This window comes from Phyllostomus discolor, chromosome 1 (genome assembly GCF_004126475.2).
Source record: "Phyllostomus discolor isolate MPI-MPIP mPhyDis1 chromosome 1, mPhyDis1.pri.v3, whole genome shotgun sequence".
Taxonomy (NCBI): Eukaryota; Metazoa; Chordata; class Mammalia; order Chiroptera; family Phyllostomidae; genus Phyllostomus; species Phyllostomus discolor.
This window is the reverse complement of record NC_040903.2, coordinates 184344978-184362309: the sequence shown is the minus strand read 5'-3', so window position 1 is coordinate 184362309 and position 17332 is coordinate 184344978. Positions and strand designations below refer to the sequence as shown.

General features: G+C 42.9%; 1 protein-coding gene across 1 annotated transcript in view; it reads left to right on the top strand.

Annotated features, from left to right (window-relative positions):
* The first annotated feature begins 3513 nt into the window (after positions 1 to 3513).
* ARMH4 (armadillo like helical domain containing 4) overlaps positions 3514 to 17332 on the top strand; it is a 105057-nt gene continuing 91238 nt past the window's right edge. Inside the window, 3 exon segments of the mRNA XM_036010361.1 lie at positions 3514 to 3644; positions 12008 to 13361; positions 13364 to 13438. Of these exon segments, the coding sequence (XP_035866254.1) occupies positions 12065 to 13361; positions 13364 to 13438 (1372 nt within the window). The 5' untranslated portion in view covers positions 3514 to 3644; positions 12008 to 12064.

Below are 17332 nucleotides of genomic sequence, written 5' to 3'. Positions count from 1 at the left end.
TGCATAAGAGTTGAATATTATAGATAAATATAATGGCCTTATATGTTAAGAGTTAAAAAAACTGCAGTATATAAAAACTTGCAGTTCCTGAGCTTTGTTTTAACGAAAACCACATCGTTACTGGATTCATTCTACCTACCTATCGTCCCAATAAACTGCATACTAAAGACAACTTAGTATGAAGTAAAAGTTTAAGCTCATTAGTGCTGAAGTAGGGCGCGTCAAGGGTCCTGAGGGTTTTGGGTGCACTGAATACATCTATCAGAATTAATACAATGGATTCTAACAATAATTACCATTATTTACATCATCATCATCATAATCATCAAATATTTATTGAATGCCCAGAGTGAGCACAGTATACTTAACAATACTATTTTACACTGAAGTCGGCTCCTGGGAGCTTCAACTTAAAAAATTAACAGCAACCAGGAAGTCCCCAGCAGAGAAGGAGAGACAGGGAGCCGTGGGGCAGAAAACACTGGGAAATGCCAGAAAGCGCGTGTTCATAAAAGAAGGCTGGAAAGGAAAGACCATCTGTTGTAGTGAAGAATATCCAATCTGCAGATGCCCCTGCTCTACACAGCAGCTCCTGTCCTTCTCCATCCATGCCTGCGCCTCTTCACTGAGTGCCTTGGGAGCCTATAAGAGCAACAGAATCCAAGGAAGAAGTTTTAGAGGGTTCAAAACCTAAAGAGGGGGGGAAATCACTGAACGACAGGAAAGGTTTTGAGGAGACGCCAGGTAAACTCAGCCTTCGGAGAAGCTTTTTTTTTCATGTGTCTCTTTCATTTCATTTTATTCTATTGACTCACATGCTTGTCACTCATGTAATCTCAAATGAAAACAAAACAAACTAAAACAAAACACATCCCCAGGAAACAGTAGTGCAGCGTCTGGGGAAGTCCTGCCAGCTGGTTTTCAAGAGCTCTTATGTGCGCCCGTAAGTGGCACTTACTCGGGTAACGCCAGCCCCACTCCAAGTCTTGCTCTCACTCTTGTAAGACCAGAACCCAATTTTTGTGGCATCAGGAGTAGGTCTGTTACAAACAGACACACACAATTCAGCTCACGTATCTCATTTCAGCAGTGCCTGATGGGCATTATGCATGGGAAACCAAGGTGTCAGATAGTTACTTGGTGACTGGGAATCAGAATAAAGAGAATTAACTGATATATTGTGAAGCATTTCTACCCAATTAGTGATAGCTTTACCAATGGCATCAAGTCTGTACTGCCAATACTCTCCCTTCTGGGTGGCATTTGAATGGACATTGTCCACTCCTGGCTCTTGGGACTGGTTGTCCTGTTCTTCGCTACATGTGACCGATATCTTTCTGATCATGAAGGTTTTTACCAACCAGGACCAAGTAATCACCTAATACTGCAAAGGTAACCAGATAAACTATAGAATTCCCAGTTAAATTTGAATTTCAGATAAACAATAAATACTTTTTAGTGTAAGAATGTCCCAAACGTTGAGTTGAGATTTTTCTATTTTCATTTGCTAAATCTGGTGACCCCAAAACTAAACCTGCCTTCCTGAGCCCCCATGCTTACTTACCCTGATTGTAGTTTTGGGTGTTTCCAACCTCCCTGATGCACGCACACAGTTTCTTGCTTTACCCGTAAAAGGCTAGTAACTTTCATTATGTGGGGATTTACTGATATGATTTACTTTTAGAGTACAACTGTCCTTGATTTACAATTTGTGTGGTGCAGTGTGGTGGAGTGGGTCTCATTATCATTGCCATGTACCGACAGTAGCTGTTGAGACAAATGGCATTAACCAGAGCTGTTTAAAGCAATACAAACCATTTTGGGAAGGATAAAGGACTAGTATAAAGGAGTTCTAATGAGATCACTTTACTTTTACTGTATAGCTAGACTAATGTGGATGGAGAAAAAGGGATATAGGAATTCTGTTATGGGAGAAGGGTAATTTTGGGGAATGAATAACTGTGTGTAAGGCAGGTGTGGGTAGTACAGTTCTGTGGTGGGGACAGGTCTCTAGACCTACAGTGACACAGGTGTCTAGAAAGGAGAACACCAGGACGTTAGAGGGGGTCTCGTAACGAGAGGGAGAGGGATGTCAGAGGAACTTGGAATATTTCATGTGGGAGCTGGAATCCTTCCCTCCTGCTGTCATCTATTCGGTTTGCTCCTCTGGTCCAACCTCACTGATTAGGTTTTTTTTTTATTAGTACTGTTATTTGCCTTCATTTGGATCAATTTTTGTGGTCTAGCTAGGAATCTCACCATACTACCTAACATTGGCTTTATGAGATGTGGTCTGAGTTTCAAACAACTGACTTACAGATAAAATGTTGAAACACACCTTGGTCAGGCTGGCTGTGACTTACTCACCTGGTGGGTATTGAATCCAGGTAGACGGCCTGGTCACAGTGCAATGACTGACATGGTATTAAATTGAATACGCATCAAACACAGATCTTACAGATTCAATTCAGTTCAATCACATTCCATTCAGCAACTATTTGTTGACTGTCTTTCTAGAAATACAAAGGTAATATCTTCTAAAGAGGGGTGGACTAGGTAACAGTGCACAGTTGTGCACTGTGTTAGGTGTGGGGGTCAAAGGTGAAGGAGACCTTGCCCTGACTTCAAGGTGTTTACAGGTAACTATGAAACAGGACTGAGGCTGCTTATATTAAAAAGAAGGGAGTTACTAAGTACAAGAGATGATGTATGTGGAAAGTGCTTTGCAAATATGAAGAGCTGTGGGGCTTGCTTGGGAATGGGCGACTAGGTTACTGACAACCCCTTTTACCTGCAGTTGAAAGTAAGAGAGAAGGAACACAGTCCTGAGAGACTGAGGATGGAGGTCATGAGTTACTGTGGCCGCATTAGCCGTAAGACCTTGGGCAAGTTCCGCAGCCTTTAGCCTCATCTTTCTCCCCTGTAAATGGGGATCACCAAAATCTACCTTTCAGGTTATTTGGGTAGATTAAGCAGGTAATGAGTGAAACAAGCACCTAGCATTGTGCCTGCAGGCAGGAGTAAAGGGTTCAATAAACCCTCTGTCTTATTAGCACTTACGTTCAAGTTCTCTGGGTGATCGAGAAGGGAACACTTTGTGTAGGGCTACTTTACAGGGTCTTGTTTCGGGGCGCGCTACATCGTACAAATTCCACAAGTAACGCCCTTCAGCTTCCGACTTGCGCCCCTTTGCCCTAACCAAGGACCAGAGAAATTCGGGCTGTTCTAGCGAAAACGGAGCCTGGTTTCTTCTTCGTAGACACTGAAGGAAAGCTGTCGTAGAAGTCCAAGCTTCAAACAAGGGCAGCAGGGCAGGGGGTCTCGGGAAGGGTCTCAGGCGCAGCGTCCAGAGCAGGACCCACCCCCGCCGCTTGTCTTCGAAGCTGGAGCACAGGCGGAGGAGTGGGAGACGAGGGGCGTGGGGCGACCGCATCGGGTGTCTGTGGCAGCGGAGCCAGGGCGGGCACATCATCCGTCCAATCCCCAGCCGTAACCTCGGCCTCATGAATAAGCAACAAAGCGAAGCGCCCTCCCCCTGGCATCCCAGACTGTGGAGCGGGCCGCCAACGCTGCAGGGGCCGCCGCGGGGATGCTGAGAGCGGGCGCTGCCGCTCTCCGGGCGCTGCTCTGCTGAAGGCGCACAGGTGAGGACGGCCCGGCTCCTGCCTCTCCGGCGGCCGAGGCTGCAGACCCGGGGCCGGGGCACAGACTGAGCCGGAGGTGAGGGCGGTGCGGGGTCGACGCGGGAGCTGTGCAGTCCGGGAAGCGCGGCAGTCCGCGGCGCGCCAGGCGTGCGCCCTGCGCCCCAGTCGGAACGCCGCGCCCGCCGCCGGGTGAAGAGGGGCAGCCCGGGGCGCTCTGGACGCAGAGTGCAGGCCTCGGAGGGCTCGCCGCACTCCTCGCTCCAGCCCAGCCTCCGGGCTCCGCACCAGCGAGCGGGCCTTTGTGTTGGCGGAGCTTGCAGGGCTAGCTGCTTTTGTGTGGGCTTTTCTTTCTTCTTGCTCTCCCCTCCCAGCCTCACAGCGGTGATAGGGAAGTTCCCGAAGACCGCGATTTGCGCCTTTCCAAGCGGTGATCGCAATGTTCCCTATGCCAGACAGCGCCCAGCAGCTGAGGAGCGAGTGAAGGCTGCGGTGGCCACCGAGATGTGTTGTTTGTTACTTTGCAGAAAACAAACAGCTCAGTGCTTGGCGCAGAGATGTCTCTGAACCTCCTTACTCAGACCCTGGCCAGTCCCCCAGGACGCGGCAGGAGGACGCTCCTTGGAAAGGTCACTTAATTGGAAAGAGGGCCTGCGGGTTAGACGCGGAGGTCAGGCTCTGCCTGAGACTCTAGACGGGTTGTTGGCGAGGTGCTGCCTGGAAGTGCCCAGATGACTCCTGTGCGTCCTGGTCACTGACAGACCCTGACCTGTGCAGAATCTGAACACGTAGAGTCCTGGCTGCTGAGGAAGCAACCAAAGACTGTTAAAAGTAGGAGTTCTTAAAGATGAGAAATCTGCCCTCCCAAGTTGATCCCAAGGGTCTCCTAGGATCTCGAAACCTCATTTCAGGGCAGAGCTGTGGTGGAGGAGAGGAGAGAGGCTGCTTTGAAGTATCTGCGTTCATTGTTTGGAAGTTTTAGCCTGAGACTTAAGGGGGAGGAGAGGAAGTGGTTCACGAAACCTTCCATAGAGCTCTGAGCGATTTCTTCTATAGGGAGCAAAACGTGTGGCCAATGTTTGTATGCCTCCCGCTCCTTGTTGTGCATTTCCCCCACCCCACGTGATGCTGTTGGGCTCTGAGGAGTTTCGTTTAAGCCAAGAGCTTACAGAGTCACGAACCGACTCGCTCCCTTGTCATCACTGTCCTTTTACTGAAAGAAACTCAAAACTCAGGTGAGGTTTCATAGGATCAAAACATCGCTACTTACTTTTACACACAGGAGAGATCTAAGGGTAGACTTACTTTTATGAATAAGGTAGAGTTGTTATATTTGTCAGAAGAATGAACCAAGCACTTACGCCGCAGACTTGATATTGATTGCGTTTAGTCACAAAAGTCCCAAGTCTCAGGAGTCTGGTGTAACTGCAGCAACAGAGTTAATTAGGGAGATGTGGATTTATCTTTGTTTTCATAGGAAGCTTCTTACCATTGTATTCTGGCGTTTCATGCTAAACTTTTTGATATCATACTGTGGTATTACAGATATGGTTTGGAGCTAAATATAAGTATAGAATCAGAAGGAAGAAGGTGGGTTTACCTGTTTCCACTCTTCAGCTAAAGATGTACTTCACTGTTGATTTGCAGATGTTTGCCTGAAAATTTGCGCATGGTATTGTAGTTGTGTTTGTTTAGTCTCACGGCAGGGAAGCTGACTTGTTCCAAGGAAACCTGGGCTTAATCTCTATGAAATGAAAACTCATTCCCTGATGAAAATCTGTGGTCAATCCTGTTTTTCCCTATTGTGTTTTCTTCGTGGTTGTAAGAAAATTGTCTGAATCAAGTTTCAGCTTAAAATGTTAGGTCTTACGATTATTCCTTGAAATACCTACTTGGGGATGATTCCCCATCACTTTGTCTACATGAGAAGCTGGAAGGGGAGGCCCCGTGGAAAAGAGCTAGGGGGAAAAAGGATGTCATGGATGCTTCAGCTTGCTTACATTTCTGCAGTTTGAAAGGAATGCATGTCAGGATCACAATAATATGTCTTAAACTGTATGTTACCTAAACCTTTTTCTTCAAACCATTTTCATGTCTATTGTCACCTTCTGGGTTCTCTTCCACCTTTTGAAGAAAACAGAATGAGCATTATTATCTCCATTTTGCAACGAGGGAAACCGAGTTTCAGTGATTTTGCCCAAGGTAGAGGTGGAACTTCAAACCATTGCTTAAATCTTCAAGTCTAGCTTCTTTTATTAGGGATAGGACGATGCACCAGGGGTGATAAAGCACAGACTTCTTCATTTATCTACAGTGCTAAATTATGGAGACTTAAAGCCGTGGGCTCCATATGTAGAAAGAACTTAGTTGTGGTCTGCAGGGATAGTAAAACCCTGGGCAGGTATTAATAGTTGCCAGAGTAACCATCTCAGTCCAGCCTACTTACTCTCTTCCCTGTCAGCACTGATGCCGCTTTCCTCCTGGGGGACTGCTTTTCTTTGTGGTCACTCTATTCTCCCTCCCTCCTCTGTGGTCTAGCATGCTGCTGAAAGGATCATCTGTCATTCCAGTTACTTACTTTATAGTGAAAAATGACGGGGGCCAGATGATCTTGAAGCCAATATATCAGGCCACTAACAGCTGTCAGGAGCACAGTGCATCAGAAATGGGGTACCTCAATGCTGGGTGCCACACTTGGGTTAATAGGGTCAGAGTCTTGATGAGCTCAATTCGAGGCAGATGAAATAGCATTGGCAATGAAGGCCTTCAGGATTAAAACAAGAAAAGATAGGACCGTGACAAATTAATCACTGAGGATCAGGAAAAACACAAAAGGGAGAGATTATAAAGATACAGACAAAGAAGGGAGTTTCCCTTTCCTTCATCAATCACAGAATCACTAATTGGATTTTTAAAGGTGAGACGGTAACAGGGAAGCAAGTGGACCTGAAGCTCTGAGACTTGTCACTTGTTACTGCTGATTTATTTTTTGAAATGAAATAAATGCTGAAAACCTAAAATATAGCAGAAGTGAGAATACAGAAGTTATTCGAGTTATTAAAATGATACATTGGCTAAATAGCCAAAACTGGTTATGTGATGAACACAACATGCCATTAGACATGGATAGACCATGAAATGTCATTGAAAATCTTACAATATAAAATGGAGATGCTGCACATTCTTAAATGGTTACTTATATTCACATCACGCCAGCAAATATTTGTTGAACACCTCCTCTATGTGGCTACCACTATTAACAATTAGATGGCAAACAGAGGAAGCTAAAAGATCAGTGTGTGTGTACATAAAACATAACCTTATTTGAGGTGACCCGACTTACAGGCACGATTCCTTGTACTAGAGAAGCTGGGAGAAGGGTGGAAAGAGGATGGGTGAGGCAATTTGGTGACAGCAGTTGGTAAACAGGACATGACCTGGAGGCCTAGGGTTTGGATACCTAGGGTAGGAAAGAAGGAGGGAGCTCTGACTAGTGCAGTGTCGTGAGCAAAAAACTTAGGAACCTGAAATGAGGATGGCACAGAAGAGGGTGTTATGCCTCATTGGCAGTGGTGTCTGTGCTGAGCACCAGTGCGGTGGGGTTGCATTACAGATACGGAGTTTGGCAACTGCGCGTCTGAGAGTGTTAAGTTGTGTGTTTTGGGCAAACAGAGGGCTGTGGTGGCAAAGGCAGGGAACTTGAAGTCTTAATGGAATTTACAAGTTTAGAAACAGACACGATTCTATAGGCAATTTATTATCCTGTATAAGCCTGTAGTTTTCTCCTCTAACAAAGAAATGAAGATAATGGTAGTACCTATGTCACTAGGTCAATGTTAGGGTTAAATAAGACAACTTACATAAGGCACTTACAACACTTGGCACCTAGGAGTCCCCAAATGGTAGCCTTTTAAAAAGTTGATTATTGTCATTTTTAGTGTTAAGAATAAACCATCTGGATTGTATAAAATGGATTGGAGAAGAGAGAGTCTGAGAAAGATCATCAATTAAAAGGCAGTTAAAATATTAACAATTCATTGAGGTGAAAGGAAAGGATAATTCTAAGAGATATTATGAGGAAGGAATCCATAGAGGTTGTGAATCTGAAATGTAAAGGAGAGAAGAGTCCCAGGGGACAACCAGCTGCAGATGAAGAAGATGGTACGTTTTGGGTGGCACCCAAGTGACTTCCAGTAGACAGTGAAAATCTGAGATTAGGCAGCTTTCTTCCTCAAACCCCGCACTAGCTACTTCTGGTATTTGTGTTTATCCCAAGGGAAAAAAATTATCAGGCAGATTGTCACCAGTTTTTTGTTTTATGTTTTGGCAAACTCTACAGCCCTCCCGTGTCTTGAGTACTCTCAGGGTAATGCTCATGTTCCTTATATATCATACCTGGAACCCAATTTACTTTGAAAAAAGTAACTTTTTCACTGAGGAGGATGCTTTAACATGCTGGTCCCCTTTGTGTGTGCATTTGGGTAATACACTGAACAATAGTAATATACATTTTAGTTGAAAAAATAATGACCAACTGATTAAATCTAATAAGACAGCTAAAGGGTGTTTTTCTTTTTTAATATTGTCTTTCATTTGTCTTTGAAACATGCATATGCCTAGACTTAACAAAGAAACAGATTCTGGACTGTATCTATTTAAGACTGTCAAAGATAATGCTTGATGGGACAGCTTATCTACCCGCTGGTGAAAGAAATGCAGTCGATTGTTGGAGGACTGCTGAGCCATTAGGATACCTTGATAGCAAACAATAGACCAAGTGTGACTGACTTGCTCTGAAACGGATGCTTTTTAAGTGATTAGAAGCTAATATCCATGCTCAGCAATTTGGTTAGTTTATTTATCTGAATTAATTGATCAGGATATAGTGAAGGGAAAGCAGCATCCAAAGTCACAGTGTGAAGGAAAAGTTAGAGGAATCTTCTTTTGTTTATTAACTGTTCCAATGATTGAGTTAATTTAAGACACTTGAGATGCAGAACTCTAGTAAGCAGTGAAGTCTCCCACTCCCTCTTCCTCTCCCAGCGAAGTGAGCATAGACATTCATCTGTTTGTTCAGCCAATATTTACTGAGCATTTCCTCTGTGCCAGGCAATTGCCAGGGAGAGGATGGTTATTTAAGTTTAGAAATATTGTCACTGAATTGACAACGGACAGCCTTTTCTTATTTATTCTCCAATGTCATGCAACTCCCAGTGGGGGTGGGGCACCAAGCCAGTCGTTGGAGTGGCTTTGTGAACCTGGACTGTGCTTTGAAAGACTGAGAGAGACCTGGAACTTGAAGGTCATCTACCAATTTATCTGAGTTGCAAACGTGCCCTGCTGCCATTACCGGCTGTCTTTTCTGCTTCTTTTGAAGTTCAGGCGTCATTCTGAATAGGAGAGAAGGAGCATATGGCCGCAACACACAGACATAGAATAGGCTAGCAGTGCACCCCCACTTTTCCTCTCATAATTGGATTTTCAAAGCAGGTGGCCGACACTTAGTTACAGAAGGAAAGTCTTTTAGAGCCCTGGCAGAATTCCTTTCACACCAATGTCCTGAAGCTCAAGACCTAGGTGCAAATGCAACCTTGAAGGAAAACTCTGCTTGGAAAGGCAGTTGAGATGATATTAAATCTTTATTGTTTGTGCCCCCCCCCATCTGATTTGATCATAAAATTCTCTTGGTGCACATGACTCCAGAATATATTACATAAAATGTGAAGCATTTGTTTAATCATTTGGGTGCCTTGCCTATTTGATGGCAAAATTGTGGGAATATGAAAATATTATATTTTAAGTCATATAGATCAAATATGAAAACAGAATCATGGAGGAAGAAGGAATTTCAGAGATTATTTTCACTCCTCCTATTATCAAAGGAGACACTGAAGCCATTTGCCCAGTGTTACACAGCAAGTTTTATCAACAGTAAAGCTAGGATTCCGGAATCATTGTTCAAACTTTAAATAAATTATATTTTATCGTTTATGCTATTACAATTGTCCCAATTTTTCCCGCTTTGCCCCCCACTCCCCCAGGCCATCCCCACACCGTTGTCCATGTCCATGGGTCATGCACACATGTTTTTTGGCTACTCTATTCCCTGTGACATATTTTACATCCCCGTGGCTTTCAGGAATCATCTTTCTGATACCAGTCCTTGACCCTCTGAACTCTACTGTCACCAGGATGGCCTGGTTTTTTTTTTTCAGGTTTTTATCCAGAAGTGTAAGATCTCGTAGCTTAAGCTTTTATGCCACACCCTACATCTGGGAAAAAATATTTGTTCAGTAAAGGGCAGCTCTCTGAACAGATCAGAAATGAACCACAGATTGGTAGCTTTTACATATCTTCCACTATACAGGGTTTCATAGTTCAGCTTGTCTGCAGAAGTCTGAACGTGTAATGTCATCAACTGTGAGCAATCGTGCTGTACTACTGCCATATATTTTTGTCTTAAGGAAGGAAAATAGAGGTGACAGGGCAACTACTAGTACCAAAGCTGGTACCTGGCTGTGAACTGGGATGCCTTTTGGCTCATCTGTAGTGATAACTAATGTCCAGAACTCTGACATGCCTTGGCTCATGAAATTTCCTCTTTGCCAAATATGTTTCCCATATTCTCTCCTTTTGAAATAATGCTAGCTATCTGTATGTAATTTAATATTTAAATATAATTGGTTCAAACCTTCAACTTACATATGGGAAAAATCTAACATCTCTCTCAGGATCCCGAGGATTCCTGGCAGGGGGTGGGCAGGGGCTTATATGTCTCCTAGTCACCTCTGGTTTGATGTTCTGCTGCTGCTCCGTTTGTGGTCTCTGACACGCTGTTGCTTTTCCACACTCAGCGCTATGACACCTCATGGCATCAGCCCATTTCTGTACTTTCCCAAACTACTGTGGATTCAAGCTTTTAGGTAACAAATTACCTCCCAACTTGGTGGCAATAAATGTTTATGATTTCATCCCATTTCTTGGATGGAATCCCAGGAATTTGGGAATAGCTGAACCGGGTGGTTCTGGCTCAAGGTGTCTTAGGAAGTTGTAGTCGAGGTGTCAGCTGGAGCGGTAGTTGTCCGAAGGCTGGAGTGGGGCTGGAGGATCTGCTTCAACGATGCTTCCTTCATGTGGTGCTGGGAGTTCGGCAGGGTGCCCCAGCTCTGAATTCATGGATTCCTCTTTCCTTGTGTAGAAAAATTTGGCCTTTTTTTCCCCTCCAACAGCTACCTAGGGCCAAGGACTTGACTTCCACTCTGTCTCAAAAGGGTCTGTAAGATTAGATGAGAGAAAAATGTGAAAGCTTTGAACATCTTAAAGGGGAAAGGCCTTATGAAAATGCAAATTTTTACACTTTATGTGTGCGTGTCACATGCTTAAACCAGAGAGTTGAATGATTAGGCATGAAAGAAAGAAAAGGTATAACTTTTATAAAGAGAAGTTTTTTATTTTAGAACTTTCCTTCCTAGGTTTAATGTTCTAGAAAATCTGCTGCGTCTGAGAAATTTCTGATGGTGCGAAAGGAAAGGGCCTTACTTAGCCAAATAGATAATAAGAACTAAAACCCTTAAGTTTTGGGTAAAATTATCAATTTTGATGTAGTTTTAATAGTGATGAGAGTGTGCATTTAATGCACTTTAAAAAGTGCAATGAATCTTAATATTACAATAATGTGTATTTAGTAAAGACTACTAATTTAAAATGTGTTTTGGTTCTCTTAAAATGTTTTTTCTCTTAATAAGTACTTGCATTAATTCTTTTAACTTTTCTAATCCCATTTTGAACATGAAGATTTCACTTATAATTTTTATGTTTGATGCAGAGAAAAGAAATAAGTTAAGCATTTTAAAGACAACTGAATTGAAAATAACATATATTTTTTTAAAGTTTTGACTATAACTGGTATTCAGTATCTTATGATGACACTCAATAGTTTTTAAATATACTTAAAAAATAAAATATACTTAAAAGGTTCTTTGAATGTAATGCCAATAAATGTTGTCCTGGCCATTCTGCAGTCATTTAACTACATGACTAATAGAGGAATTTGGGGAGAATATTGCAAATGTGGCTGTAAGGGTAGTTTATTTCAAGTAGGTATTTAAGAAACAGTGAAGTGAGGACTTGAACTATGTGTGCCTTTGTCTAGAGAGCATCGAGTTAAATCAGCTGCAGAAGTCAGCAGGGAAAAATGAACTGGGTTATCCCTGTCTCAAAGGTACAAAGAAATAGAACGGTTCTCTCTTATGTACCATTTCTGAGCGTGAAGTCAAGGAGATTATTTTACTTACGGTTTAATTCAAAGGGGGCTTATTTACAAAATATATTTATATGACAGTTTGATATGGTTTGCTTTTGTACAGGACCCAGTTACTGCCACCATCAGCTCTGCTGTTTTATGGGCCCCTTTCCCTTCCACTATGAGAAGACCAGTTGTGCTGCACATCTGTCTGGCTTTCTGTAGCCTTCTGCTTCTCGGCTTCGCCGCACAATGTTTGGCCTTCCCCAAAATGGAAAGGAGGGAGGCGACACATGTTAACGAAAAAGGAGTGCCATCTGAGAAGATAGATGTGGATGACCTAGAAAATAACTCCATCACCTCCAAGGGCACTTTCCAACCAGTGGTCTCCGAAGACCCAATGATAGTGTTAGTGGGACCATCAGCAGTGCCGTTAAGTAAAGTATTCCCTATAAACAAAGAAACCCCTTCTGCAGGCGCTGGGCTCATGCAGCCTAATAGCCTTGGTATTGACACTACCTCTAAGCCAGTGGTCCGAGCAGGGGAAGAAGCATTTGGTTCCAGCCAGCTGGAGAGAATGCCTCCTGGAACCCTGCTTTCCAAGGCCATGGTAACCAGCCCTATCACGGCCACTGCTTCTCGGAATATCGATGAGAAGGAGGAACCATTTGGTAGTACCAACATTCAGCCCATTGTAGAAGGGACCACAAAAGCAACACAAGGATTTTGGAAGTATGTGGATAATCAGTTGTTTACAACTGAAAGTCAGGGAGGCATTAGTCTGGGATATTCATCTTCATCCTATGTGAATACTAACAAAATACTAACTGCCGATCCAAGGACTGAGAAATTTGAAGCAGACACAGATCCTAGAACAACTTCTTTTCCTGGTGCTGAGCCCATAGCAGGCACCGAGCCTGGAAGCCTCATGTCTGATAGGGAGAAGCCTTCGCAGATGACAGCTGATAATATCCAGGCTACTGCCACCAGGCACGGGCTTGCAATCTCCGAGTACGCCCTGAGTGTCGAGCCGGAAACTGACAGCCTGCTGGGGGCCTCAGAAGTCACGGGGAGTGTCAGCACAGCTGTTCCCGCTGCCTCTGCCCTGAGTGATGAGTGGGACGACACCAAATTAGAGAGTGTGAGCCAGATAAAGACCCCAAAGCTGGGAGACAGTACAGAGACTCAGATGGGAATGGGGATGTCTCCGACAGCCCAAGTAACCGATAGTGGCATGGAAAGCATGGAAAGGGATGAACCTCTCACAGGAGAGGCACACACGGGTCTCAGGCTGCCTGAAGGGGACACTCACACGGGGACAACCCTGCTCACAGCCGACGGGGATGGGAGATCATCCGCCTTCACCCATCAAGTTTCCTTTACTCCCACAAGTCCGATGGAAGATACGACAGCCTCTGTTGTAAACCTATTTCAAAATACTGCAGACTTCATGGAATCCACCAAGGAAAACAGTGCGGTGTTTTCTTAGAGACCACTGTTTCCATCTCGGAACATGAGTCTGAGGCGCACCAACCACTGAGAGATATATTTAAAGGTAAAAGAAACAAAAGCAAGCTTTCTTTAATTTGGAATGCTTTAATTTGGTTTTATTATTTTCAAAAATTGAGATATAATTGACATATAACATTGTACGGGTTTTAAGTGTTGTTTTGTTTTTTTAAAAGTGACAATTTATAAGTAACTTATCTTTGCCACCTCCTGCCTCCATGGGAACCTGCCTAGTGGAGGGTGGGAGTGGGAGTCACACCCTGGGCTTTGCAGGATGCCACGTGCACCTCTGGAGGAAGGCGGGTCTGAAGTGCCTAAGCTTTCTACCCTTCTATAGTTTTCTATAGTTTCTGGTGGCAACAGTGGAAACAAACAATCCTCAGAACCGGAAATCTGGGAATCCTAATCCCCAAGCAATGTGTGAATTTCCTTCCCTAAAACTTTAGGGGCTTGTGAGAATCTGAAATGACCCCCTGTGTTTTCCTGGCTGGTTGCCACAAGTGTGCGGGATTCAGTGCCCACATCCATCTGCCACGCCAAGGTTTCGTGAAACAGGAGAGCGGCTGTTCCCCCTGAGGTGTGACATTCAGTGGGGAGGCGGGGAGGAGGTGCTGGCGGAGGGATAAAATATCCGGCCTCCTTCCCTGTAGGCAGAACCAGCCCTCACCTGGTGCTTATTATCAGTTATCCGAGAACAACAAAGACAAAGAAAATCCGCCGAGACAGCCAGGAAGAACCGTTAGAACCAAATAGATCACTGATAACCACTGTAGTTGAAGGAACTGTATTTTGAGCATTTTAAGGACATTTTCAGAAAGTACTGTAATTCTTTCATTGAGGGGCTATAGATGGAGACAGATGAGCTCCTTTTTTCTATTTTTTAAATTTAATCATTGTTCAAGTACAGTTTTCTCAGATGAACTCCTTTTGTTATTTGCATTAAAATTACTTTGAGTCTGCTCAAAAAAAGTTATCTAAATTTTAATGACAAGCAAAATTAAATTTAAAAATATATTTTAAATAAATATTACATCCAAATATAACTCCTGCCTATAGACCAGTGGTGTTTAACCGGGAGCAGTGTGTTTTCCCCCACCTCATCCTTTGGCAGTGTTTGGAGACATGTTTGGCTGTCACCCCCGAGGGGCGGCACAACTGGCGTCCAGGGGTGGAGGCCGAGGATGCTGCCAGACACACTGCCGCGCACAGGACAGCCTCCCAGCCACGGAGGTCCGTCTGAGCCAAAAGGTCAACTGTGCTTAGAAACCCTCACGCAGAGTTAATATTTTTCAAACATCTTATTATGAAAACATGCAAGTCAGTATATACATCAGCTGTATGTTTAAGTGGTGTAATAAACAATGTAAGATACTCACTTGCATATTGTTGTAAAAAAATTACACCTAACCCTGATATTTCTCACCAAAAATCTTTAGGTAAATATTTATCTCATAGTCTTGGCCAGGTAAGTTTTTTGACTTTGTTGACCAGAGAGAAGCTCATCTAGAAATAAGAGGGGGGGAACCAATACAGATAAGTCTCCTCTGCTGTCTCTATTCCTCCGCACTTTCTCCTTCCTCTTGGCCTTTACATCTGTGAATGTTGTGAGCTGACAAGGCTTCCATTTGTTGCTGATGGATAATATTTTTCTTTTATTACGTGTGTTTGGTTAGATGACAGCTCGGGGAGGAGAAGACAGTGGAATGTGCATATGCTCATTCTGAACTGTTTTGGAATACGCACAGCTTGCTACTTCTGCTAAGTAGATTAATTAATGGGAAAATATCAAATTTGTAATATGTTTTATAAAGTGTCATTGGGATTAAATTCAAGTGATAAAAGATTGAATTTAACATGTCCAATTTATTTTTTAAGGACTGAAAGACCTAGTATCATGTATGTTTTCATAGAAGTTTCCAGAAAAAAATTTTTTTTCAAAGATTTTTTAACATATTTTTTAAGATTTTATCTATTTAATTTTAGAGAGGAAGGGAGGGAGACAGAGAGAGAGAGAGAGAGAGAGAGACATCAATGTGCGGTTGCTGGGGGCTGTGGCCTGCAACCCAGGCATGTACTCTGTTTGGGAATCGAACCTGCGATGCTTTGGTTCGCAGCCTGTGCTCAATCCACTGAGCTACACCAACCAAGGCCAGAAAAATTTTTATAAGTTGGTTTTTAAGTTCTGTGAAGAGAGTTGGGTTCACATGACCATGAAGATATTAGATATGACGTAACAAGAAGTTTACTTCAGTTCTCTGTGACACCTAAGATATTCGTGGAGCATGAAGTCACATAGTTCCAGATTATTCATTGCACAATTGAATCCATGATTCTTATGTAATAGACTTACTTTAGCTTCTGTTAATATAGCCTAAAAAGTAAAATGAGTTTGGTAATTGTCTGATGGTTATTTTGATTATTGAATATGCTCTGAACATAGTTTTAGTTGCCTCACTTAAATAGTCTTTTCATAGGCAACTACTTTTTATTTCTAGAATATAGCATCATATCTGGCGCCTAATAGGTGCTCAATAAAAACTGGTTCAATGGATGAGTAAATGAAGGTAGAGGATCTTTCAGAGTGGAATGATCCAGTTTGACTGCCTGCATTGTCCAAATTAATCAAACAGCTTCTATATGTTCTTCATAGAGGGAGGAACAGGAGTAATTACTTTCACTTTAATTTTTTGTGCTATAGCATTAAATAGAATGTGAAAAATTGAGATTATTGACGATAGGAGTTAGAGAGTAGCCTAAAGATTTCTACCCATTTTCTGGTGGTTATAAGTATTTTTCAGAAGAAGCAACTCATGTCAATCACTTTAGGTCCTAGGGACTACTTCAGGATATGCAATGATTTCTTGGTGTTTGGGGTATTATTAACAGATGAGTGGATTATCAGTCTTCTAAATTATTTTTTTATCAGTCTTCTAAATTTATTTATCTTTACAGAGAGGGGAAGGGAGGAAGAGAGGGAGAGAAACATTGATCGGTTGCCACTCACATGCCCCCAACTGGGGACCAAGCCCACAACCTAGGCATGTGTCCTGACTGGGAATCAAACCTGCGACCTTTTGGTTTTCAAACCAAAAGTGCAATCCACTCAGCTGCACCAGCTGGATTGCATTGCACTCAGTGCAATCCACTCAGCTGCACCAGCCAGGGAAGTTTACCAGTCTTCTGATTCAGCTTGTTCTTCAGATGGTTCAGTTGAAGACCAGGTTTTGATAGTAGTCTATAATAATTATCATATTTTATCCCTATAAGAAGTAGAAAGAATGAGAAATGTACAGAAATTTTGAATGTTATTTTATTTTTTTAAGTTTATTTATTTATTTTTAGAGAGAGGAGAAATGAGGGAGAAAGAGAAGGAAGACAGATCAATGCATGATTGCCTCGTACGTGCCCCTACCTGGGGACCTGGCTTGCAACCCAGGCGTGTGCCCTGACTGGGAATCAAACTGGCGACCCTTTGGTTCACAGGCTGGCGCTCAATCCACTGAGCCACACCAGCCAGGGCTGAATGTTATTTTAAAAATTCCCATTACTATTTCTGGTTCTCACCCTTCCTTGTCTAATAGCAGTCAGTTATTCAAAGTACAATGTCATTTTGATATTTCTTGCTATTTCATGAAACTATGAGCATAGATGACATTTATTTTTACACATTTGTTCTCAAAAGTGTTCATTATGCTTTCAAAAATTAGGGCAACATAAAGAATGCTTACTGCTTAAACTGATACAGCTATATATTACTATCTTTTTATGGCAGGACATTGTCTTAGGTGCTGGAGATATGACAAGGGCAGTGATTCCTGACTCTCAAGAGATTTACAACCTCATTGGAGAAAGGAAAAAGAAAGCAAAACTTAAACAATGGTACCAGGTGCAAATATGAAGCCTATTAGAGACCTTCCTGTAACTCACACGGTCTTTTTAC